Source organism: Callorhinus ursinus, unplaced genomic scaffold (genome assembly GCF_003265705.2).
Source record: "Callorhinus ursinus isolate GAN/ISIS: 27379988/994484 unplaced genomic scaffold, GSC_fseal_2.0 scaffold39, whole genome shotgun sequence".
Lineage (NCBI taxonomy): Eukaryota > Metazoa > Chordata > Mammalia > Carnivora > Otariidae > Callorhinus > Callorhinus ursinus.
Window position 1 is genome coordinate 19,392,751 of NW_027397101.1, and position 27,730 is coordinate 19,420,480.

At 36.1% G+C, this 27,730-nt stretch overlaps 1 protein-coding gene across 7 annotated transcripts in view; it reads left to right on the top strand.

Moving 5' to 3' along the window:
• Nucleotides 1–27,730, top strand: part of CNTLN (centlein) — a 294,410-nt gene that overhangs the window by 133,671 nt on the left and 133,009 nt on the right. For all 7 annotated transcript variants that reach the window (XM_073880839.1, XM_073880843.1, XM_073880842.1 and 4 more), the window contains exon 8: nt 6,725–6,919. In XM_073880839.1, the coding sequence (XP_073736940.1) occupies nt 6,725–6,919 (195 nt within the window). The remainder of the gene's footprint in view (nt 1–6,724; nt 6,920–27,730) is intronic.

Consider the following 27,730-nt stretch of genomic DNA (forward strand, 5'->3'; position numbering starts at 1 on the left):
TTAAAACAATATCATGACATATAATTACTTTGGAAATAATAATGTAATTTACTTAATCATATTTCCAGTGTTGATAATGTATGTTGTTTAAATTTTTTACTATTGCTTTTTAAAATTTTTTACTATTGTAAATAAAGCTGCAGTAAACATCTCTGTTGTCAGTTCAGACTATTAGTATTCATTAGAGAATATTGAATATGCAGACATAGACACACACACACACACACACACACACACACACAGGGCCAGGAGACCATTTATGAAAAAGCCAGTAAGGACATATTAATGGTGTACAATTTACTCTTAGTTAGTTCATACATAAAGATAGTCTTGTTTAAGTTATTAAATGTTGAGAATGCACAGGGGATCATGAAGTTTGAAGGCGACTTGCCTGCCACATGAGAAATGGTCAGGAAATGTTAAATTATTGAACCTTAAGGAGTTGTGTATAATGATATCCCACTTAGGATAGTGCAAATTAAAAAATCATAGACGTTTATTTGAATGTAAAAGTATTTTTAAACTTTGTAGGCATATTTTTCTATCTTAATTTGAATATCATTCTAGCCCATTTAATTTTTAACTATTTGGGTGAGTAAATGGTTCTTTTTTTTTTTTAAAGATTTTATTTATTTATTTGACAGAGGGAGAGACACAGCGAGAGAGGGAACACAAGCAGGGGGAATGGGGGAGGGAGAAGCAGGCTTCCTGCGGAGCAGGGAGCCGGATGCAGGGCTTGATCCCAGGACCCTGGGATCATGACCTAAGCCGAAGGCAGACCTTAACAACTGAGCCACCCAGGTGCCCCAAATGGTTCTAAATGGTATAAAAATATGGAGAAACTAAGAACACAAGTAGAAAGGCCATCCAGTTGGGGCATAATCATAAATACAGAATTAAAATTTTACTGTAAGCCAGGGAGAATCTGTGTTCCATTTATACAGATTATTTTAGAAAATGTATTATATAGATTGAGGTATAGATTAAGCCATGTCCAGCAACCATATAATAATGGTTAACATTTGATGAGCTTATTGTGTATCAGCAACTGGGAAAAGGCCTTTTATTTCACTGTTTTAAGTTTCACACCAACCCTATGTGGTATATTATTATTCCTTATTATTTTATAGATCAAATAGCCGAGGCTTAGAGTATTGTCAAAAGATGGTAGAATTCAAGTCTATATAATCTTGGGTTCAGAACCCACAATCTTAAACTCTGTTATAAAGCCCACTGTACAGTTCTATTATACATAGAATAATGTGGTCTTATCTTTAAAGGATTCTGTAAATAGATTCTATAAACTTGCATTACTCATTCTCATCCAAATTCTTTCAATGTTCAATAATTTTAATGGTGGGAAATTTACCTTGATATTAAATATTACTTAAAAAGATTCCATTGCTGGGCACCTGGCTGACTTAGTCAGTAGAGTGTGTGGCTCTGGATCTCAGGGTCATGAATTTAGCCCCACATTGGGTGTAGAGCTTACTTAAAAAAAAAAAAAAAAGATTCCATTGCATTCTTTTTGGTGAAAAGGGATCCTTGCATGTTACCATCCTTTGTGAAAAGGGCCCCCATCATTCTTCTTCAGCCACTCATTCTCCTGGTTATAAAAATTTGGTTTCTTTTATTTTGCTACGACATTGCAATTTTTATTTTTATTTTATTTTTTTACTTTCTGCAGATTTTTTTTATTAGATATGGTTTTTTTCCCCCCAGAAAATATATTAGTGGTGGAGTTCAGGATGCTGAAATTTGTGAATGATCACACTGCTGTATTTATCAAAAATAAACAGTATGCTACTGTTTAGACCTCCAGTGTTCACTTACATCAAATTATTCCTTCTAATCCTGAAGCATTTTACTTAATACTTATGTTTATTCCTCATCCACATGTATTTTTCTAGATTTTTCCAATAAATTTGAGTAATCTAATAATCCATGCAACAAGGTGAAATTATTTACTTAAAAGTAAGATTTTCAAATATATTTTCATATTAATTTTATTACTTACAAATAATTGGGGCTTAGCTATAATACTCACGTGAGTTGGATAAAAAATTACACTGATAGTTTATCTCCAGTTCTAACTAAATTTTCTAAGTTAGAAACTTCTTAACTTACTGTTTCTAATGGAGTTTCTTTTTCTTCTTTCAATTCTCTCTTACTTTTTTTTGTTGTTTTTTTGCTTTCCCTCCCATTTCTCCTCCTTTCTCCAATTTATTAAGTTGATTTATTTCATGGTATTCATTTCATTATGAAAAAAGATAAAATCAGTTGCCCTCTGTGGTAGGTTGAGGGGAACGTGTAGGGGAGACAAAGATGAAGAGAGAAAATTGAAAAAAACTTTGAGCACAGGGAAGGGGTTGAGTCATATTTTCCCAGAGGTCCCCTTAATAAATCATTAGTCTCATACGCAAAACCTAATAATGTTAAGGGCTCCTCTAGAAGAGACACACCCATCAAGAGAAATAAAAGTAAGCTAGTGTGTTTTCTTCCTCTGAGCATGTAGCCATTTATCTATGTTTTAATTGTTTTTCAACCTTTGCACATCACATGGGGACTGTATCAACATTTATAATTTCTAGATCATCTAACATGTTTAAGGTACTAAATATGTGTTTTATCAACTTTTTTTCTATTTAATGATAATTATATGACACAATATCAATTTGGGAAAATTAAGAGTTAAGTTATAAATTAGTTTAAACTGCATGTTAAATCAGAGGTTTTTTTCCTCATATTTCTGCTACAAACAGAGTTTTCAATGGTAGAATTTATTGTCTTAGTCACAGTAGCAAATAGTATACTTACTAAAGAAGGAGAATTTTATTCTTTTTTTTTTTAAAGATTTTATTTATTTATTGACAGAGACACAGCAAGAGAGGGAACACAAGCAGGGGGAGTGGGAGAGGGAGAAGCAGGCTTCGTGCTGAGCAGGGAGCCTGATGCTGGGCTCCATCCCAGGACCCTGGTACCATGACCTGAGCCAAAGGCAGACACTTAACGACTGAGCCACCCAGGCACACCTGGAGAATTTTATTCTTTAAGCGAATTAGTCATTGGGTCACAGAGCATATCCACTTCCAAAATTGTTAAGGTTAATAAAATATCTTGTTCCTTAGTGCTAATAAAAATAAGGGAAGAAGAGTACTTCAGTATAAGTCCCTGAAAATTAAAGGACTTGGAGTTTGGGGTCCTATTCTTGGAGATAACTTGCTTTCTGTCCCCTGGAGTTCCTCTTAACTTTTTAAACTTCGATTTCTTCAACAGAAAACAGCATCAAGAATAGTAAGCATCCTGGATTATGGATTATAATGATTAATCCTTGTTTAGATGGAAATGTATGTTTAAATGTTTTCATAGGCCAGAATCTTGGAAAAAATTCTAATCCATTTTGGCTTTTTGGACTATGAGAGGAAAGAAGTTGTAGAGAAAAGAGCCTCTCTGAAAACTGTTGTAAGCAATTGTTATTGCTAATAGAGAAAAAGTTACTAACTCCAATTCCTAAACCAATGCAGATGAATTAATTTGTTGTATTACCTAATTTACTCACTTGAGAACTTTTTTGACCCACTCTACTGTTCTTAATGGGATGAATAAAATGGCATTTAACTGGGGACTGGAACATCCTAAACCTTTGCGTTCTTGCAGGATCTCCTAGTGAAATAAACCTTCTATTACCCCGGGCCATTGTCACCCCAAAACACTTTAGAAATAAAAATAGATTTAGTCTCCCTGAAGACTTTTTGTAGCCAAGTTTACTGATGGCCTGGGGCCTTGAGTTAAAAATGGCTGGAGGGCTCTCTTTGTTCCCTGTACTCTTGTGGTCTTATTGCTGAATAAGTAAAGTCCAATCAGCTATCAAAGAAAATAGGCAAGTAGGAGATGTGTATTTAGAATAAGAACTAAGGAATAAGAGAGTTTGTCCCAATTCCTGGAGCAGAGCTGATCTAGATCATCTGTTCCAGGCTTTTTTGATTCTTTTCCACCTGCTGCTTGGAAGGATGGATATTTTCAGAGAAAGAGAGTTTGCCTCAGTGTCTAGAGTTGCCCACTGGTCATATCAGACCAAGCCAGGACAGCTGAGAAGGAGTACACCTGTGTAAATTGCTTGGCAGAGAGAGCAAAGTGGAGAACTCAAGAAGAGAACAGTAAGGGATACGTGAGAGGAGGCAAGAGAAGAAACATTAAGACAGAGCCTTCTTTCATGTATGAATAAGCCCAGAGCCTTATAACTGTGAAGGAAGATCCCAAGACATGACACCCACAGAAAATATACCACACCCTTGGTACTAATGGTCAGTAAATTGGTCCTCAGTCCTGACCACACAATATCATTCTTCCTGTACTTTGGGCAGTGTGAAGGGAAACTATGAGTTTTTCTTTGTCAACAATCAGTGTTCATGAGACGCTCAAATAATTGAAATCTAGAAATTCTTTTTTTATATATTTTTAAATTGAGGTAAAATTAGGTATTTATAAATTCTTTAATATTTTAAATATTTAAATATTTATTTTTGGATTATTTTCTTCCCGAAAGATTAATTTGTGCTGGTTAAAAGCCAACTATTATTAATAAAGCATACAAATAAGAGAGAATATAGTTAAATAATCTTTTAACTGAGTAAGTGACTGTGTATGCTGTCAGGCAGACCTTCATTCATCCTAGCTTCAGCTATCTTTAGACAGCTTAGCTCTTGTCTCCAGATTTTGTTTTTTTCTTTTCTACCTGAACTCAATCATGAAAGCAACAACACAGCACAGGTAGGTCACCACAAGGCCCACTTTGATCCCTTCATTGTTCCTCAATGTGGTCAGGTTCCTACTGTCTCTTCCCTCCTAGATTGATGGTATCAACTGTGGACAGGACATTGGACATACTCCCTGGTATAAAGGTAACTGGGAGGGAAAGTTACAAATTCATGTCCTGAAATTCTATATAGATCATAAAGGCAACTTTGCTTTATAAAAATTGCTTAAACTTTGGCTATAAAGTGAAATGGATTATTTGAAGTATCTATAATAATAGAGTGGTACAGTCCCTTATAGAACATAAAAAGTATATTGAGCATATTGTGTCAGAGGAATGGCTTGATGAGTCTTGTTTTTATGACAAGTATATGTCTGAGAAAAAGCATTAAGAAAAGAGGTTGTACAAGCCTTATTAAATTTTACACTTAAAAAAATTAAAGTATAGCATACACACAGAAAAGTACTCTGCCACCTTTTGTGTAGTTTCTTCCCACGAGGCAAGATTCCCCCAATGTTCAATTAGATGAGCAAACCTAAAAAACTAGTGTATTGTTACATAATTTTGAACTTGGGAATTTCGCAAACTCTCAAATTTGAGCAAAAACCCTGAGGGATTTTTCTTTTATTATACTATCTCTCTATCTCACTATTAGCCTTATTAAAAAAACAAAAATCTTAATTCTTGGATCACTTTCCCAGTGTCATCAGCAAATACACATTCTTTATGTAAATTAGTTACCACAAATTGAATTATGCCTCATATCACAATCAGAAGTTAGGAGTTTCATCACCATGTAAGTTCGGGAACGTTGGAGGAAAACCATTGTTAACCATATGTGACTGCATGAAGCCACTTTTATATATACCATATGCTGTCTCATAGTTTTAATAAACTCTAGTTTTAAATTTTTAAGTTCATGTTTCTTTGAGTTAAAAATTGAAAGTCATCTGTCATGCCTTCAGAACATTGCTTCTGTTTTATCACAGTCTGTTGAAGGTCTTCAGTGGTCCCCTGTTGCCTACAGGAACAAGTCCACCTTCTTGAATCTGGCATTCAGGAGTCTACACTCTTGTCTATGGTCTTACTGCCTGACTGTCTCTTGCTATTCCTTCTGCCCCCCCCACCCCCCGCTACAGCCGTAGATGCTAATTTATACTAAATGGGAATGTATCAGTCAAACTTAATGAACTCTCAATTAAAGATTCTTGGTTTTTCTTTCAAATGTATATATTGGGTTCAGTTGGGCTGATAGCTGTTATGCTCCCTTTCTGTCCCTTCCTATAACTGTACGTAATGTTTTCACATTTCTTCCACCCTTGGAATGACTTTTTGTTTTCATTCAGTTCCTGTAATAGTATCATAGCTCAGTTCAGGTCCTTTCTTTTACATAGAGTCCTCTAAGTTGAATATAACTAGCTTAAAGTGTTTTCGTCCTCCTTAGGAATTTAGCACACTTTTCCTATATTTTACTGGCCAATAATACGGATTGCCTTTTTACATCAATTGTAGTTTTATGTTGATATTTGATTATATTATTTAGTTTTTCATCTGTTTATAGCTTTTTTCTTTTTTTTAAAGATTTCATTTTTTTTTAAAGATTTCATTTATTTATTTGACACACAGAGAAATAGCGAGAGAGAGAGAGAGGGAGAGAGAGGGAGAGAGCACAAGCAGGGGGAGCGGCAGGCAGAGGGAGAAGCAGGCTTCCTGCATGAGCAGGGAGCCCGATGTGGGTCTCGATCCCAGGACCCTGGGATCATGACCTGAGCTGAAGGCAGCGGTTTAACCAACTGAGCCACCCAGGCGCCCTATGGCTTTTTTTACCTCTAGAGTATTAAAATCACTTCAGGGCAAGTAGTATGTTGTATATAGTCTTTATAGATAAGTATATGTGTGTATGCATGTTTACACAGACATGACTATTTTATTGATTATTAATAAATTTGGATATATTTTTTGAAACAGCTTTACAATGAATTACATGTTTGTTTTGAAACCACAAAATCAAGTGAAGCTATGCTCCGGCAAAGTGTTGTTAGTCTTCAGGATCAGCTATTTCAAAAAGAGCAAGAAAATGTTAAATTAAAAGAAAAGCTTCAGGAATCCCAAGGAGCACCCTATCCTTTACTGCAAGAAAGTGATTCAGAGCACTCAGAACAGGTGAGAGACATTTTCTAAAAATGTTACCCAGTGCAATATCATATAAAATTGTTTCCTACAATTGACTAAATTTACATAATTAGTATATTAGAATATAAGACTTGGCAGATTGTTTTGTATTGTGCTATTTTTTATACTTTGTTGACATGAATATTATATATAATATGGATTCAAATAGAAATGCACATAGAAATACAGGGTATAATTGGCATAGTTATGATGAAACACTTGACTGAAATATAATAATGAACAGCAAATTAATAGATGATGCCCATTTTGAGACTTAAACTGAATGAGGTAATGGAATGGAAAGAATGTATAATAGGAAGTCTCATAAAGTAGTTTTCATAATGCCTGATATATGGTACTTAGTACCTTTTAGTCCCAGTTCTGCCACTATCTTAAAGTATGGTTTTGGACAGGTGACTTGACCTTTCTACCTACTTCCTGGTGTAATTCCTGAGGTAGTACAAATGTAAACATAGATGTATAGGTTCAGGAGTCAGATAAACCTGGGATCAAATCACAACCCTGCCTGTGAGCTTTGTGAACTTGAACAAATTCACTAAGCCTTTTAGCCAAAGTTTGCTCGCAAATAAAATGTCAGTATTACTGCTATGTCACACAGTTTTGTAAGCATTCACAAGATCATGCGTATTAAGTGCAGAGTTTAGCATATCGAATATGTTCCATGGTATCTCTTTTAGATAATTTTCAAGGTAACTGTCAGCTCTAAATATGTATTGTAAAGAACACAGTCTTATTCCTGTAAGTTAAGGCGCTTGGCATTTCTTTAAGTTTAGAATTTATTAATTTAGTTCAGAAATGGAATTAATACAGATAATTAAATGTTTTTAATGATCTTTTAGCACTGATCTTTGAACAGTAATTCTTGAACCCAGCATATTTTGTCTTACTAACGATTCAACCTTAAGACAACAGTGTTTAAATTTATATCATATTATATTACATTTTTTGGATATCAGGTGCACAGGATTTATCATAAAATTTGTATCATGACACAGTATCATGTTACATACATAGGCCTATTTTATTTATTTTAATTTATTTATGTGTTCATTTATTATAATATGGCCTTGGTCCCATCAACTAATCCAAGAATAGAGCATTACTAATGACTTACCTCTACTTGTATGCTCCTCCCTTATCTGGTACCCTGATTCTCTCAGCAGAGGTAACCACTAAACTGTTTATCATTTTGATTATTTTTTAAAAAGTTTTATCACTTATAAATTATGAGGAAATAGTATGTTGTGTAGTTTTGTAATTTATAAAAATACCACAATGTGTTGTTACCTGGGGTTTGGCAATTTTGACTCATCATTATGTTATTAAGATTCACTTATGTTGTTTGGTATAGCTGTTTATTTATTTTTACTGATTTATAATATTCCGTTTTATGTGATTATATCATAACTACTTGTACATTCACTTGTAGATGAGTATTTGGGTTATTTCCAGTTTTCACTATTATGAATAATGCTGCAACTGACATTTTCGTGCATGATTCTTGGTACACATGCATACATTTAGGTGGAACATGTATCTAAGAATGGAAATCATAGGTTTAGAGTGTGAAAATGTTACTTTCACAAAATACTTATTTTTCAAAGTATTTTCATAAATTTTACTCCCACCAACAATGTATAAGAAATCTGGTTGATTCCCATCCTTCTTAACATTTGGTATTGTCAGATTTAATAGTTTGCTGACAACTAACTAATTCAAGTATTTTTTATTTTGATCTTCATGTGCATATCACTGATAAAGCACATGTTCAAATGATTACTTCACCTATCTTTTATCCATTCTTCTACTGGATTCTTTTCCTATTCATTCATAAAAGTTCTTTATATATTCCTGATATTAATCTCTATTAAGTGAAATATCTTATCTCAGTGTGTACCTCATCTTTTCATTTTCTTTAATGTGTCATTTGATGAACAGAAATTCTTAATTTTAATTTAGACAATTAATCTTTTATAGTTAATGCTTTGGTGTCTCATTTAAGAAGTTCTTTCCTACTCCAAAGACAGAAAGATTTTCACCTCTGTTTTCTTTAAAAAGTTTTAAGCTTTGCTTAAATCATTTATATTCACAGTTCATTTGGAATGGTGTTTTATGTATAGTATAAGGTAAGGATCCATTTGTATTTAGAGCTTTGTTCACTCTTGTGATCACTTGGCTGACTGGGAGCTGAGGCTCAGTGTTGTTGCCCAGCATGACAAGAGAGGATCATACTGCATTATTGCTAGCCTGGGAAGAGATCAAAATTCAAAACTCAAAGTACAGTTTCTACTAAGTGCAAATTGTTTTCTCATTATCATAAAGTCAAAAAAATCAGACATGGAACCCATTGTAAGTCAGGGACAATTTGTATGTGTTACTGCTATTCACTTCTAATATACCTCTATTGTGGTCAGAGATAGTACTCTCTAAGATTACTGTATTTGAAATTTATTGAGACTTGTCGTATCACCAACATATGGTTTATGTGTACTTGCAGATAATTTGTATTCTGCAGCTTTTGGGTGGAGTGTTCCTTAAATATCAGTGTTAATTATGTCATTGTGGTTGATAGTGTTCAGATCTTCTGTCTTTAATGATTTTTGTTTTTAATATTTTTATCAGTTTTTCTGTCAGTTGCTAAGAGAGAGGTGTTAGAATCTCCCTCTGATAGTCAGGTCTTTCTGATTAAATGAACCCTTTGTCATTATAAAATGTTACTTTTAATTATAATAATATTCTGTTCGCTTGAGACCCGATTTTACTTTGATATAGCCTATCTGACTCTTTAATGGTTACTTTTTTTTTTTAAGGATTTTTCATTTATTTGACAGAGAGAGACAGCGAGAGAGGGAACACAGCAGGGGGAGTGGGAGAGGGAGAAGCAGGCTTCCTGCCGAGCCGGGAGCCCGATGCGGGGTTTGATTCCAGGACCCTGAGATCACGACCTGAGCCGAAGGCAGTCGCTTAACCAACTGAGCCACCCAGGCACCCCTAATGGGTACATTTTACATGGTATACCTTTTCCCGTCCTTTTAATTTCCACCTATAGGTGTTTTTATGTTAAAGTATACATAGTTGGGTCCTATATTTTTGTTTCATTCTGACAGCTTCTTCTTTTTCACTGCAGTATTAATCCATTTAGAATTACTATAATTATTAATATAATATATAATATAATGGGCTTTATGTACCATTTTACCATTTTTAAAAAATTTATCCTGTTTCTATTCCTTTGTTCCTCTTGTCTTTCTTTCTTTTGGGTTGACTGTTTACATATTTTTAAGAGCAATTTAAAAATTTTAGTTTTCTGTCTTCTGGACTCACCTGTTTCTGATGATAAGTCAGAGGGGATTTGTTTCATTATTTACTTAAATGTGATGTACCAGTTTTGTCTAGCTTCTTTTAAAAAATATCTTAGCTTTAGCTTTAAGCATTTTAACTATGATGTTTCTGAGTATGGTTTTCATTATAATCAGCCTTCTTGCAGTTTGCTGGGTTTCTTGATTTTTGTAAAAAAAGGTGTATGTATTTATTTATTTACTGAACTAAATAGGGGGAAAGTGTTGACATGATTTCTTCAGTTATTTTTCTGGCTCCTCTCTTCTCCATTTGAGATTCCTGTTTCACTTGTTTTAGACTTTTCAATGTTATCCCCTAGATCAGCAAGTCTCTCTTCATTTTCTTAAATCTTTTAATGTCTATGTGTCTTCAGATTAGCTAATTTCTACTAATTTATGTTCAAGTAACTGACATTTCTGTTATCCCCAGTTTGCTTTTTAAGTCTTTTCTGTGAATTATTCTTTATTGTTTCAATACTGGAATTTTCATTTGTTTCATTGCTGTAGTATATATATATCTGTGGGGTTTTCCTAATTTTTCATATCTTACAAGCATGTTTTTCTTTAGGTCCTTATTATAATAGTTAAAATAGATCCTTTAAAAATCATTATATTTTAATTCCATATTTTGGGACTTCTTGTGTTTGTTGACTAGTGGTTTTCCTTTGCTTTTAAATATGGGTCACATATTGATGTTTTCTCTGTGTCTAATAATTCGGGATTGTGTAGTGTATATTGTGAGAGAGATGTTATAGATACTCTGGTTTCTGTTGTACTACTTACATAAGTGTTGAAGTTTTTTTGTTTTTGTTTTTAATCAGAATTTAACTAGGTTAGACTTAAACTCTAAGCCCTGTTTCCCTCCAGGTAGGTACAGTTAAATTGCTCTTACGTTCTTTTAACCTTATCTTGATTGTTTAGAGGTCTTGCCCAGTGCATGAATAGTTGAGCTACCAGTCATACTTTTGGTTCTCTCTTTTCTACAGTTTTCCCTTTCTGGCCGCAGTGGCAGGCCTGAACTTTGACCTCTGTACATTTCTGTTGGAATTTTAGCCTTCGCACATAGTTTCTGTTGTAGGTCAAAATTCATAAAAAAGGGAAGGTCACTCGGTGTTGTTCTATTTTCCAAGTATTAATTCTTATTCAGATTCTCCCTTTGTTTGATTATTTTCTGTTATCTTCAGGTAGTTTTTATATCTTGCTCAGAGTTCAAATGGTTATAGGCAAGAGGCTTAATCTGATAGGATCAGTTTAGCCATTATTGTAAGTGGAACTCACCTATCTTTTGACTTTTTAGAGTGAGTTTTAACTTACTTTTAAACACTTTTCATGTAATGCAAGAAACTTAATACATTCTCCTTTATCTCTTCACCTGTTTTTGCTCTGTTTGTCTTACATTTTGATCCTACGTACACTTTCATCCTCTAAAGACATTATCATTACTGTCATTAAAGAATCAGTATTCATATAGAATTTTTATTCACCTGAGTGTTCTTCCTTCTTCTCTGCAATTCTCTGTTTCTCTCAAGAATCTTTTGTCTTCTGTATTGAACACTCCTCCAGTGTGGGTAGATCTGAGAGAACTCTGGGGAGAGGCGTAAGAGGTGACCTCAGAAAGGCAGATGTGGGCTCAGGTCTCCTAGGGCCTTCTTAGGCCACCATAAGGATGCAGGTTTTACAGTGAGTGAGATGGAAATCCATTGGCGTGTTTCAAATAGAAATGCAACATGGAACCTATTGGAGTGTTTCAATCAGAAGACTGGTAAGATCTAACTTCAGTTTTAGAAGGCTCACACTGGCTGCAGTACAGAAAGGAGACTACAGGAGGGCAAGGATGGGAACTGGGGGACAAATTTATAGGGGTAAAGATGAAACTCAGAGGTGCTTAGGTTAGGTTGTGAGACATACTGTGATTTTGAAAATAATTCAAAAGTAGAACCCACAAGATTTGAAGATGGCTTAGATGTGAAGTTTGGGAAGAAAAGAGGAATTAAAAAAATTAATCCAGGATTTTTAGGCCTTACTAAGTAGAGAAATAGATTTGCCATATTCTGAGGCAGGAAATATTATTCTTGCATTTCTCCTAACAGAAAGAAGGACACTGAAGTAATAATACAGAGAGAAGTGGAAGCCCTGGATCAGGGAAATAGTACTAGGAATGGAGAGAAATGGGTGACTCAGGATTTCTACCAATTATTAACATATTCTTTATCATATCATTACTGTAATCCTTCTTTAGAATTTAGTCCAACTAGACTCATCTGTTTTTTTTTAAGATTCTGTTCATTTATTTTATATATAGAGAGAATGCACGAGTGGGCGGTGGGGCAGAGGGAGAGAAAGAGAATATCAAACAGACTCAGTGCTGAGCGTGGAGCCCCACACAGCGCTCGTTCTTCCAACCCTGAGATCGTGACCTAAGCTGAAATCAGGACACTTAGCCAACCGAGCCACCCAGGCGCCCCTAGAGTCATCTTTTCATTCATCCATTCTTCCATCCATCCATTTATCATTTATTCATTCATGTATTTTTCAGTGATATAATCAATATTTATTAAAATCCTACTGTATTCTAGGTACTAGGTTTAATGAGAAAGAATACAGAGATGAATAAGACAGTCTACTTTGATGAATTTTATAGATGGCTATGCAGACAAGAAAATAATTATTATAAACTGTGCTACAATGGAAGTATGAGCATACTATGAACTTTGTGGAAAGAAGCTTTACAGGGAACATTGTATGGAGAGGAAAGAGTTGTCAAAGCTTTCACAGAGAAAGTGGACTATATGTCAGTTTGAAAATTATTTAGGAGTTTCTACCTTGTTGGAAGTGAATTCTCATAGGCCCTGAGGTGAGAAAGTGTGTAGTGTGTCCTGTATACTGAGCATACTCTACCTAAGTGCTTCTTAGATTTTAATATACATCCAAGTCACTTGGTGTAAGGGGTTGTTAAAATAGATTCTAATTCAATAGGTCTAGACTGGGGCCTGAGAGTCTACGTTTATTTCACATTCACAGATGATACTGTGATAGTTGGTCCGGGGATCACCCTTTGATTAATAAGAGACTAAGTGGGCAAGTTGAGGGGAAATTTTAGGAATATTTTATTCTCGCATTTTCCCTATCCCTAGTTTTTTAAAAAATTTTTATTGTTATGTTAATCACCATACATTACATCATTAGTTTTTGATGTAGTGTTTCATAATTCATTGATTGTGCATAACACCCAGTGCTCCATGCAGAACGTGCCCGCTTTAATACTCATCACTGGGCTAACCCATCCCACATCCCCCTCCCCTCTGGAACCCTGAGTTTGTTTCTCAGAGTCCATCGTCTCTCATGGTTCATCTCCCCCTCCAGTTTCCCCCCCTTCATTCTTTCCCTCTTGCTATCTTCTTTTTTTTTTTTTTTCTTAACATATACTGCATTATTTGTTTCAGAGGTACAGGTCTGTGATTCAGCAGTCTTGCACAATTCACAGCACTTACCATAGCATAGCACATACTCTTCCCAATGTCTATCACCCAGCCACCCGATCCCTCCCACTCCATCCCCACTCCAGCAACCCTCAGTTTGTTTCCTGAGATTAAGAATTCCTCATATCAGTGAGGTCATATGATACATGTCTTTCTCTGACTTATTTCACTCAGCATAACACCTTCCAGTTCCATCCATGTCACTGCAAATGGCAAGATCTCATTTTTTTTAATGGCTGCATAATATTCCATTGTATGTATATATATAAATTTACATATATATATACACACACCACATTTTCTTTATCCATTCATCTGTCGATGGACATCTTGGCTCTTTCCACAGTTTGGCTATTGTGGACATTGCTGCTATAAACATCAGGGTGCACGTACCCCTGCAGATCCCTACATTTGTATCTTTGGGTGAATACCTAGTAGTGCAATTGCTGGATCGTATGGTAGCTCTATTTTCAACTTTTTGAGGAACCTCCATACTGTTTTCCAGAGTGGTTGTACCAGCTTGCATTCCCACCAACAGTGTAGGAGGGTTGCCCTTTCTCCGCATGCCCGCCAACATCTGTCGTTTCCTGACTTGTTAATTTTAGCCATTCTGATTGGTGTGAGGTGATATCTCATTGAGGTTTTGATTTGGATTTCCCTGATGCTGAGCGATGTTGAGCACTTTTTCACGTGTCTGTTGGCCATTTGGATGTCTTCTTTGGAAAAATGTCTGTTCATGTCTTCTGCCCATTTCTTGATTGGATTATTTGTTCTTTGGGTGTTGAGTTTGATAAGTTCTTTATAGATTTTGGATACTAGCCCTTTATCTGCTATGTCATTTGCAGATATCTTCTCCCCTTCTTTCGGTTGTCTTTGGTTTTGTTGACTGTTTCTTTTGCTGTGCAAAAGCTTTTTATCTTGATGAAATCCCAATAGTTCATTTTTGCCCTTGCTTCCCTTGCCTATGGCGATGTTTCTAGGAAGAAGTTGCTGTGGCTGAGGTCAAAGAGGTTGCTGCCTGTGTTCTCCTTTAGGATTTGGATGGACTCCTATCTCACATTTAGGTCTTTCAACCATTTGGAGTCTATTTTTGTGTGTGCTGTAAGGAAATGGTCCAGTTTCATTCTTCTGCATGTAGCTGTCCAATTTTACCAACACCATTTGTTGAAGAGACTCTCTTTTTTCCATTGGACATTCTTTCCTGCTTTGTCGAAGATAAGTTGACCATAGAGTTGAGGGTCCATTTCTGGGCTCTCTATTCTGTTCCATTGATCTACGTGTCTGTTTTCGCGCCAGTACCATACTGTCCTGATGATGACAGCTTTGAAATAGACTGGAAGTCCGGAATTGTGATGCCGCCAGCTTTGCTTTTCTTTTTCAACATTCCTCTGGCTATTCGGGGTCTTTTCTGGTTCCATACAAATATTAGGATTATTTGTTCCATTTCTTGTAAAAAACTTGATGGTAATTTGATGGGGATTGCACTGAATGTGTAGATTGCTCTAGGTAGCATTGACATCTTCACAATATTTGTTCTTCCAATCCATGGGCATGGAACGTTTTTGCATTTCTTTGTGTCTTCCTCAATTTCGTTCATGAGTATTTTATAGTTTTCTGAGTACAGGTCCTTTGCCTCTTTGGTTAGATTTATTCCTAGGTATCTTATGGTTTGGGGTGCAGTTGTAAATGGGATCGACTCCTTAATTTCTCTTTCTTCTGTCTTGTTGTTGGTGTATAGGAATGCCACTGATTTCTGTGCATTGATTTTATATCCTGCCACTTTACTGAATTCCCCTATGAGTTCTAGCAGTTTTGGGGTGGAGTCTTTTGGGTTTTCCACATAAAGTATCATATCATCTGCTAAGAATGAGAGTTTGACTTCCTCTTTGCTGATTCGGATGCCTTTGATTTCTTTTTGTTGTCTGATTGCTGTGGCTAGGACTTCTAATACTATGTTGAATAGCAGTGGTGATAGTAGACATCCCTGCCACTTTTCTGACCTTAGGGGGAAAGCTCTCAGCTTTTTCCCATTGAGAATGATATTCGCTGTAGGTTTTTCCTAGATGACTTTTATGATATTGAGGTATATACCCTCTATCCCTGTACTCTGAAGAGTTTTGATCAAGAAAGGATGCTGTACTTTGTCAAATGCATTCTCTGCATCTATTGAGAGGATCATATGATTCTCATTCTTTCTTTTGTTAATGTATTCTATCACGTTGATTGATTTCCGGATGTTGAACCAGCCTTGCAGTCCAGGGATAAATCCCACTTGGTCGTGGTGAATAATCCTTTTAATGTACTGTTGGTTCCTATTGGCTAGTATTTTGGTGAGAATTTTTGCATCCATGTTCATCAAGGATATTGGTCTGTAATTCTCCTTTTTGATGGGGTCTTTGTCTGGTTTGGGGATCAAGGTAATAGTGGCCTCATAAAACGAGTTTGGAAGTTTTCCTCCCGTTTCTATTTCTTGGAACAGTTTCCGAAGAATAGGTATTAATTCCTCTTTAAATGTTTGGTAGAATTCCCCTGGGAAGCCATCTGGCCCTGGGCTTTTGTTTGTTGGGAGATTTTTGATGACTGCTTCAATTTCCTTTGTTGTTACAGGTCTGTTCAGGTTTTCTGTTTCCTCCTGGTTCAATTTTGGTAGTTGATACATGTCTAGGAATGCATCCATTTCTTCCAGGTTATCTAACTTGCTGGCATCTATTGCTCATAATATGTTCTTAGAATTGTTTGTATTTCTTTGGTGTTGGTTGTGATCTCTCTTCTTTCATTCATGATTTTATTGATTTGGGTCATTTCTCTTTTCTTTTTGATAAGTCTAGCCAGGGGCTTATCAGTCTTGTTAATTCTTTCAGAGAACCAGCTCCTAGTTTTGTTGATCTGTTCTACTGTTCTTTTGGTTTCTATTTCATTGATTTCTGCTCTGATCTTTATTATTTCTCTTCTCCTGCTGGGCTTAGGCTTTATTTGCTGTTTTTTCTCTAGCTCCTTTAGGTGTAGGGTTAGGTTGTGTATTTGAGACCTTTCTTGTTTCTTGAGAAAGGCTTGTATTGCTTTTTACTTTCCTCTTAGGACTGCCTTTGCTGTAATCCAAAGATTTTGAACAGTTGTGTTTTCATTTTCATTGGTTTCCATGAATTCTTTTAATTCTTCTTTAATTTCCTGGTTGACCCATTCATTCTTTAGTAGGATGCTCTTTAACTTCCATGTATTTGAGTTCTTTCTGACTTTCCTCTTGTGATTGAATTCTAGTTTCAAAGCATTGTGGTCTGAAATTATGCAGGTAATAATCCCAATCTTTTGGTACCGGTTGAGACCTGATTTGTGACCTAGGATGTGATCTATTCTGGAGAATGTTCCATGGGCACTAGAGAAGAATGTGTATTCCGTTGCTTTGGGATGGAATGTTCTGAATATGTCTGTGAAGTCCATTTGGTCCAGTGTGTCATTTAAAGTCTTTATTTCCTTGTTGATCTTTTGCTTACATGATCTGTCCATTTCAGTCAGGGGTGTGTTAAAGTCCCCCACTATTATTGTATTGTTGTCGATGTGTTTCTTTGCTTTTGTTGTTAATTGCCTTATATAATGGTTACTCCCATGTCAGGGGCATAGATATTTACAATTGTTAGATCTTCTTGTTGGATAGACCCTTTAAGTAGGATATAGTGTCCTTCCTCATCTCTTATTACAGTCTTTGGTTTAAAATGTAATTTCTGTGATATAAGGATTATATCCCCCAGCTTTCTTTTGGTGTCCATTAGTATGGTAAATGGTTTTCCACCCCTCACTTTCAATCTGGGGGTGTCTTTGGGTCTAAAATGAGTCTCTTGCAGACAGCATATCAATTGTTCTTGTTTTTTAATCCAGTCTGATAGCCTGTGTCTTTTGATTGGGACATTTAGCCCATTTACATTCAGGGTAACTATTGAAAGATATGAATTTAGTGCCATTGTATTGCCTGTAAGGTGACTGTTACTGTATATTGTCGGTGTTCCTTTCTGGTCTATGTTGCTTTTAGGCTCTCTCTTTGCTTAGAGGACCCCTTTCAATATTTCTTGTAGGGCTGGTTTTGTGTTTGCAAATTCCTTTAGTTTTTGTGTGTCCTGGAAGCTTTTTATCTCTCCTTCTATTTTCAATGACAGCCTAGCTGCATATAGTATTCTTGGCTGCATTTTTTCTTGTTTAATGCTCTGAAGATATCATACCAGTCCTTTCTGGCCTGCCAGTTCTATATGGATAGGTGTTGCCAATCTAATGTTTCTACCATTGTAGGTTACAGATCTCTTGTCCCGAGCTGCTTTCTGGATTTTCTCTTTGTCTCTGAGACTCGTAAGTTTTACTAGTAGATGTCAGTGTGTTGACCTATTTTTATTGATTTTGAGAGGGGTTCTCTCTGCCTCCTGGATTTTGATGTCTGTTTCATTCCCCAAATTAGGAAGTTCTCTGCTATAATTTGCTCCTATATACCTTCTGCCCCCTCTCTCTTCCTTCTTCTTCTGGAATCCCAATTATTCTAATGTTGTTTTGTCTTATGGTATCGCTTATCTCTCGAATTCTGCCCTCGTGATCCAGTAGTTCTTTATCTCTCTTTTTCTCAGCTTCTTTATTTTCCATCATTTGGTCTTCTACATCGCTAATTCTCTCTTCTGCCTCATTTATCCTAGCAGTTAGTGCCCCCAGTTTTGATTGTACCTCATGAATAGCCTTTTTGGTTTCGACTTGGTTAGATTTTAGTTCTTTTATTTCTCCAGGAAGGGTTTCTCTAATAACTTCCATGCGTTTTTCAAGCCCAGCTAGTATCTTTAAAATCATGATTCTGAAGTCTAGGTCTGACATCGTACTAATATCCGTATTGTGTAGGTCCCTGGCAGTCAGTACTACCTCTTATTCTTTTTGTTGATATGATTTTTTCTGTCTTGTTATTTTGTCCAGTGGAGAATAGATGAGTTAGAGAACAAAATGGTAACAGGGTAACAACGTACCCAGAAAATATACTCTAAACAAATCAGAAAAGACCTGAAACCAGGGGAAAAGAAAGGGAAAGAAAGAAGAAAGAAAAAGATAAAAACAGAACAAAACAAAAAAGCAGAATATGATCAAATATGATCAGGCTGGTGCACAGATCAGTGCCACACACTAGATTTTGGGTGCATTTTGGTCTTTAGAAGAAAGTGCCTCTCAAGATTTTAAAGAAAGAAAAACTTATATATGTACAAAAATAAGGGTTGATATGAATAAGGGATGGAATATGAATGTAAAGATGAAAAGTATAAAAAATTTTATAAAAGGAATTGATAAGAAGTTGTTCGAAAAAAGAAAGAAGAGGATTTTAAAAAAAGGAAAAAAAAAGGAGAGAATGTGGTCAGGCAGGAGACTAGAACAAAGCCATACACTAGAGATTTAGTGTATATTTTGATCTGTTAGAAGAAACTGTATCTCAAAATTTTGAAGAGAGAACAACATATATATATATATGCCAAAAATAAGGGTAATTAGTATGAAGGGATAGAACATGACTCTAAAAATGAAAACTAAAATTTTTATTTTGAAAAGGGATTGATAAGATGTTGGTTGTAAAAGGAAAAAAATAAAATTCAAAAAAAAATAAGACAGTTAAAAAAATTAACTTTGAAAGACTAAAGAATCATGGTAAAAAAGCCATGAATTCTATGTGCAGTATTCCCTTATCACTGGAGTTCTGCCGTTCTCATTGATCAGTAAACTTTGTTTTGGCCGGCTCTCTTGCTGATCTTCTGGGGGAGGGGCCTGTTGCCATGCTTCCCAAATGTCTTTGCCGGAGGCGCAATTGCCCCGCCGTTGCCGGGTCCAGGCCAAATAATCTGCTCGAGTTTGCTCTCAGGAGTTTTTGTTCCCTGCAAGCTTTCCGTACAGCTTTGGAGAATGAGAGTGAACATGGTGGCCTCCCAATCTGCGCCATGGAGGAGCCAAGAACTCGGGGCCCCTCTCCTCAGGGCGCCCCCAGAGAAAATCAATCACTCCTGTCTCCCTGGTCTCTGGCCGCACTCTGTGCTCACCTGGCCTGTGACCGAGCGTTTCTATCTCTGGCACCGGACCCGGTTGTGGAGTCTCCAAACCCAGCAGATCCCTGCGGTGCGCTCCCGCACCGCTCCTCCTGGGGGAGGAAGGGGAGTCTCCCCGGATCTGCCTCTTGTTGGGTCCCTGCTGGAGGAGCAGTGGCCCGACTGCCACGGATCACGGTTTATGGCAACCCCGAGCTGAGAGCCCGCGCCTCGGCTTCGTCTCTGCAGCCGGCTTCCCCGCTCCGATACCTGGGAGCTCTGCCGCTCTCAGGCACCCCAGGTCTTTCTGTGACCCCGAGGGTCCTCAGACCACACTGTCCTGCGAGGGTTCCACCCCCCGCTTAGCCACTCAAGCGACGTCCCTCAGTGGAGCCGACTTCTAAAATGTCCGATTTTGTGCTCTGCGGCTCTATCACTTGCCAGAAGCGGCTGGCAGAGGCCCCCTCCCCCGCCATCTATCCTCCCGAATATCGCCTCGGATTCACTTCTCTGCACTCCTACCTTCCAGAATTTGGTCGCTTTTCCGTTCAGAGAGTTGTTGCTATTCTTTTCTTTGATCTCCTGTTGAGTTTGTAGGTGTTAAGAATGGTTTGATCACTATGCAGCTGAATTCCTGAGCCCAGACAAAATCCAGGTCTCCTACTCCTCCGCCACCTTACTCCGCCCTTCCCTAGTTTATTTTTTTCAAATGCTTTTATGGTGGGACTTTTTGGTGCATGATTTTTGAGGGTTACCTTTAGAGTAATAGATTACATAAATTCTGGATCCCTCATCTGTGTTACCTTTCACAAATTACTTAATATTACATACTTTCTCTATGCCTCAGTTTTATCATTTTTAAAATGGGTATTATAATAGTACCTACCTCATAGGAGTTTTATGAAGATTACAAGAGGCAATGCTGGTAGGCATTTGGAGTAATAATTAGGTTATTATTGGTTAGGTCTTAATATCATTATATAGAAAAAACACTTCTTATGTCATGTTAGTAAATTTGAAATTTTTTTTCTGTATTGGTGGTGATTTATCTTCTTTCTGATATCACTTAAAATTATTGGTGAGCTAACTGACTGTCTTTGCCATAGAAAAGGGCAAAGCTAATTGTTTCGTATGGGATTGAAACCTGTGACCTTTGATTTCTTAGCACCTTGGCTCTTAACTACCTGAATTCTGAATGACTGCCTGTTCTTATCTCAGAGTGCTTGTTTATCTTTTTCATGCAGAAGTACTGTTTCTTGCCTTGAAGGAATATCTTACAGTAGAGGACAAGAGAGAAACCTAAGCCTTACACTTACTATGTTCACCTATGAGTAAGAGTCACTTCATGTGGCTAAGAGCATACCACAAGATTGGGGTTGTGAATTTTAACCACAGGCTTGTTTATTTTTATTTCATATCACTGATAGTCTATTCCTTCCTTTCCTTAGGTAGAGAATTGTTTTTCTATATGTTGTTTTCCCTTATGTTCTCACTTTTTTTTTCTCAAAAATTTTATCACTAAATATTTGAAATCCACGAGAAAATTAATGTCTGTGTACCCACCAGAAGCTATCAACCAAAACTCTTGATGCTACCTGTGTGCTCTTCTTTGATCCCATTTTACTTATTTCCCTAAAGATAATTACTCTCTTGGATATTAATTTTTATTTTTTAATTTTAATGTTTTAAATTAATTCCTGCCTATTAAAACCATTTTCTTAAATAATATATCACTTTGTATTGCCTTTATTTAAATCTTAAAAATATCATCCTCTGGGGTGCCTGGGTGGCTCCGTTAAGCATCTGACTCGATTTCGGGTCAGGTCATACTCCCAGGGTCCTGAGATGGAGCACGGGTGTCAGGCTCTGTGCTGTGCACGGAGTACGCTTAGGATTTTCACTCTTCCTCTCCTTCTGCCCCTCCTCCCTTGCCCGCCCTCCACCCGGACTGCTCACACCTGCTTGCTCACTCTCTCTTTCTCAAAAGAAAATAATCATCCTCTTTGTATATTATTCTCCACAACTAGGTTTTTTTCTTTGAACTTTATTTTTGTAAGATAACTCACTGCTGTTGAGTGTGGCTATACTTGTTTCCCCTTCTGTGGAATAGTCTATTGTATGAATAGGCTACAATTCATTTATCTACTCTTTTTGTCAATGAACATTTTTTGTTTTTGTTTTTGTTTTTTTAGCTCTAGGAATTTTTACACAGTGCTGCTATGAACGTTGTAGTGCAGGTGTCCATACCCACATGTGCAAGACTTTTTCTGGAATATATTGCTGAGGGTGAAATCGCCTGTCATGGAAATGGAAATGTTCAGGCTTATAAGAAAATGCCAAATTGTTTGCCAAAGTGGTTGTCTCAAATGATCGACTTCTTAGTTAAATTCTCAAAAGGGATAAAATAGTATTTCATTCTGGTTTCAGTTTGTATTTCTTTGGTTTCTAATGAGCTTGAGCATCTTATGTTTATGTTACTTGAAATACCTGTTTGTGTCTTTTGCTCATCTTTCTGTTAGAATGTTTGTCTTTTTGTTGAAGTTCCTTGTTTTAGATCCTAATCTTTTGTTAGTTATTATATTAGTTATTGTTAGTTATTATATTATTGACCATAATGTGAGCTTCTATATTACATAAACCCAAATCTCTGAGGTTTAAAATAACTTATTTCTTATTTACATTACAGTCCAGTGTGGGTATTACTTGGATTTTCAGCTTCTAAGCAGTGATTTAGAGATCTAGGCTCCTTTCATCTCTTGGATCCATTAGCTTTCAACATGGCTATCAAAGTTGTCCTGGAATCATGTCTACTCCAGCAAACAAGAAGGGAAAAGGGGCCTAGAGAATCATGTTTAGGAAGTATTTATGAATAAGGCTTCAAGGTGATACTTCTTGTGAAGGCTTCAAGAATAATACTTCTGCCAGCATTGTTTGGCAAAGAATTTCAAAGAAGATTGGGAAATATGAACCCCCAAATATTGGAAAATGTGTCCATTTCCAAAAAGATGTGAGTTTAGAGATCAGCGGGTAGTGTCAGCTTTCAGTTATAATTGTTGCAAATATTTTCTTGCTTGTGGCTTGTCTTTTCACATATTCTGTGGTATCTTTTGAAAAATCGTTATTAATTTTAATATAGTTGAATTTCTCTTAAACTTTGTGCTTAATGTATCTTGTTTAAGAAATCCTACCTTATCCTGAACTCAGAAGATATTTTCCTATATTTTCATCTAGAGCATTATAGTTTTGACTTCCATATATGTCTTTACGTGGAATTGATTTTTGTTTATTATAAAGAATATTCAATTTAGTTTTTTTTTTTTAATCTGGATGTCTGCTTGTTTCAGCACTATTGTGCTAATAATCACTCCTTTTCTCAATGATCTGCATTGCTTCCTCTGATTTTTTTTTCCCTTTTAGAGAGGAGGGGTAGAGGGGTAGGGGGAGAAGGAGAGAGAGAATCTTAAGCAGGCTCCACGCCCAGTGCAGAGCCCTATGCAGGGTTCAGTCTCACAACCCAAGATAATGACCTGAGCTGAAATCAAGAGTCAGACGCTTAACTGAGTGAGCCACCCAGGCACCCCTCCTCTGACATTTTTTATTTAATGTATATATGGGTCCATATTTAAGTGGGTCTATTTTAGGCTCTGTATTCTGTTATGTTGGGTAACTTTTTTTTAATCTCTGAAATAACAACACTATTTGTTATTATAGCTTTATGATGAGTTTTGGTATATGATATAATAAATCTCTTCAGTTTATTCTTCTTTAACTGTGCTTTGGATATTCTTGATCCTTTGCTCTTCAGTATAATGTTTGTAATCAGCTAGGATAATCTGAGAAGAAATGACATTTTTAGCATTTTAAATCTTTTTATCCCTAAATACGCTGTATATACTTCAATTTAGGTCTTCTTTAATGCATTTTTAAAATGTTTTGTAGTTTTATTCATAAAATAAAACTATTTTATTTTAGTAAATAATAATAAGATATAATAATAGTAAGACCACGAGGAGGTCTTATGTCTCTTTATTAGATAATGTAATAGCTACTGTCTCTTATTAGACTTTGAGTAGCTTACATTTTTGTTGCTATTTTAGCTACTTTTTGTTAGATTTTTCTCTTTTGTATAGCAATGCAATTGATTTTTAAATGTTTATCTTATATCCAGCCACCCTTTTAATCTCTTATTAATTCTAATATGTTTTATAGATTCCTCTGGGTTTTCTGTGTAGCTTCCCAGTTTTATTTTTTCCTTAAAAATCCTAATTTTTTTCTAAATTTTTATTTAAATTGTAGTCAGTTCTTAATCAAGAAATTGGCAGAAGACATGAATAGACATTTTGCTAAAGAAGACATACAGATGGCCAATAGGCTCATGAAAAAATGCTCACCATCACTCAGCATTAGGGAAATACAAATCAAAACCACAATGAGATACCACCTCACACCAGTCAGAATGGCTAAAATAACAAGTCAGGAAACAAAGATGTTGGCAAGGGTGTGGAGAAAGGGGAACCCTCTTACTCTGTGGGTGGAATGCAAACTGGTGCAGCCACTCTAGAAAACAGTATGGAGGGGTGCCTGGGTGGCTCAGTCGTTTGAGTGGCTTCCTTTGGCTCCGGTCATGATCCCAGGGTCTTGGGGTCGAGCCCTGCTTCGGTCTCCCTGCTAAACGGGGAGTCTGCTTCCTCTCCCTCTGCCTCTCCCCCTTCTCGTGCTCTCTGTCTCTCAAATAAAATCTTAAAAAAAAAGAATGTTCATTTAAAAAAAAACAGTATGGAGGTTCTTCAGAAAGTTACAAATACAAATGGAAATACAATTGGAAAAGTTACAAATACAAATGGAAATACAATTTCCAGCAATTGCACTACTAGGTATTTACCCCAAAGATACAAATGTAGTGATCCAAAGGGGCACCTGCATCCCAACATTTATAGCAGCAATGTCCACAATAGTCAAACTATAGAAAGACTTCAGATGTCCATTGACTGATGAATGGATAAAGATGTGGTGTATATACAATGGAATACTACTCAGCCATCAAAAAATGAAATCTTGCCATTTGTAGTGACATGGTTGGAACTGGAGGGTATTATGCTAAGCAAAATAAGTCAATCAGAGAAAGACAATTATCATGTAATCTCACTCATATGTGGAATCTAAGAAAGAAAACAGAGGATCATAGGGGAAGGGAGGGAAAAATAAAACAAGACAAAATCAGAGAGAGAGACAAACCATAAGAGACTCTTAATCATAGGAAGCAAACTGAGGGTTGCTGGAGGGGAAGATGGTGGAGGATGGGGTAACTGGGTGCTAGACATTAAGGAGGGTATGTGATGTAATGAGCACTGGGTATTATATAAGACTAATGAATCACTGAACTCTACCTCTGAAATTAATAATACATTATATGTTAATTGAACTTAAATAAAAAAAGAAGAAATGACCTGGTAAACTAAAAAAAAATAAATAAATGCTTGTTAATTAACATATAGTGTAATATTGGTTTCAGGAGTAGAATTTAGTGATTCATCACTACATATACACTTACTTATACACTCATCATAATAAATACCCTCCTTAATACCCATTGCCCATTTAGCCCATCTGCCACCCACCTCCCTCCACCAACCCTCAGTTTGTTCTCTATCATTAAAAGTCTCTTATGGTTTGCTTCGCTTTCTTTTTTTTCCCCCTTTCCTTATGTTCACCTGTTTTGTTTCCTAATTTCTACATATGAGTGAAATCATATGGTATTTGTCTTTGACTGACTCATTTAGCTTAGCATAATACAGTGTAGCTCCATCCATCATTGTAAATGGCAGGATTTCATTCTTTTTGATATTTGATAACTGAGTAATATTCCAGTGTGTGTGTGTGTGTGTGTGTGTGTTTGTGTTTGTGTGTGTACCACATCTTCTTTATCCATTCATCAGTTGATGGATACTTGGGCTCTTTCCTTAGTTTGGCTCTTATTGATAATGTAAACACAGGGGTGCATGTACCCCTTCAAATCTGTATATTTATATCCTTTGGGTAAATATCTAGTAGCGCAATTGCTGGGTCATAGGGTAGTTCTATTTTTAACTTTTTGAGGAATCGCCATACTATTTTCCAGAGTGGTCGCATCAGTTTGCATTCCCACTAAGAGTGTAAGAGGGATCCCCTTTCTCCTCATCCTCAAAACAGGAAACAAAAATCCTAATATGTTATACCAATGTTTATACATTTTACCATACAAAAGTTCAGTAGAAGTGGTAATAGTGTCCTTGTCTTGTTCTAAATTTCAAAGGGAATATTTCACCTTGGATAAGTAAGTTAGCCATAAGTTTCTTATAGATACCCTTTTATCAGTTTAAGGAGCCTGATTAATATCATACATAAATGGTGATAAATTTTATCAAATGTTTTATCTTTTGATGCCTGAGGCATTTCTAATTCTTATAAACTAATTTATTTGTTTTACTGATACTTTGTTTTTGAATCTTTATTTATGAAGGAAATTGGTCTGTTATGTAACTTTTTTACTGTCTTTATCTAGTTTTGCTAATAAGACCAGTCTCATACAATGAGTTATTGGGCTAAAGAGAGAATTAGAAAATTGGACTATAAAGCTGCTCAGAATGGAGTGCGGAGACACAGCATAATGGGAAATATGAAAGAGTTAAGTGGGTATGGAAGAGAGAATGAGAAGTTCAAACCATGTCTAATTGTAAAAGGTGAGATAGAAGATAGAGACATGGCAGTAAACTCCAGATATATGATAGATTTTTTTCAAGCCTTCCTGGGCAGTTTGACTTTAAATCTGCAAGCTTTTTATTGGTTCATTTCTGGGGTTTCTATCTTTTCTTTTTAAAAATAATTCATAACTAGCATGAGAGTATGGTGATTTGATAAAAATTGACACAGGAGTTAGGGCTCTTATGGTGACCCACAAACATCATAATAAAAGGCATAATGAGGTTAGTTCCAGTGAATTTAAGGCAGGTAGTGGTGGCAGGTTGAATATTAGGGGTAGTGAGGTCTCTGCCAATGGTTTCTTCTAGACATCCGTAGATTGATGTGAGGGGTTGTGAGGAAACTAGATCTTAGTAAACTAGATCTGACCATGGAAGAAGACCTGAGGAGGGAGGCCTGGTATTAGCCTCTAAGTGTGCTTATACTCTTGAGCCGTACATGTAGCTGTGTGTGTGTGTGTGTGTGTGTGTAAGGATATAAAAAGAAAATGGAGAATATATATTTTATATCAATAGAAATGTACAGTATATAAATTTATAAACTGCTTACACAATTACCATTTCATTATAATAGGATTAAATGTTTAAAAACATTTTTGACTCCCTAATAGTCTAACATAGTGATGTACCTTTTTTTGGTGGTGGTGGTGAGGTTTTTTTTTTTCATCTTTGAAATGTTTATTTTACACTCTATGGTATTAGACACAATGGATACAAAGTTATACAAGGTATAGTCCTTGTCCTCTGAGGCTTAAGGTTAATAAGTACTATCATTACAGTTACTAGAAGCCTATGTAGTCTGGTGATACACAGGAGGCTATTAGATATATTTATTTACTTAGGTTATTTATTTATTTTTGGTTAACATTTTAAGCATGTACAACTAACTACCATAGGCTATGATGTTTTGTGTTTTCTTTTTTGTGTGTGTGTGAGTATAGTTGTGAAACAATGTTACATTAGTCTCAGCTGTACAACATAGTGATATAACATCTCTGTATCTTAAGCTGTGTTCACCACAGTGCAGCTGTCATCTGTCACCATACAGCACTATTATAGCATCATTGACTATATTCCCTATGATGTGCCTTTTGTTCCTGTGACTTATTCATTCCATAACTGGAAGCCTGAATCTCCCACTCCCCTAAGTGATTAGTCTTTAAATTTCAACAAATCCTTATTGAATGAACACATGCAAAAA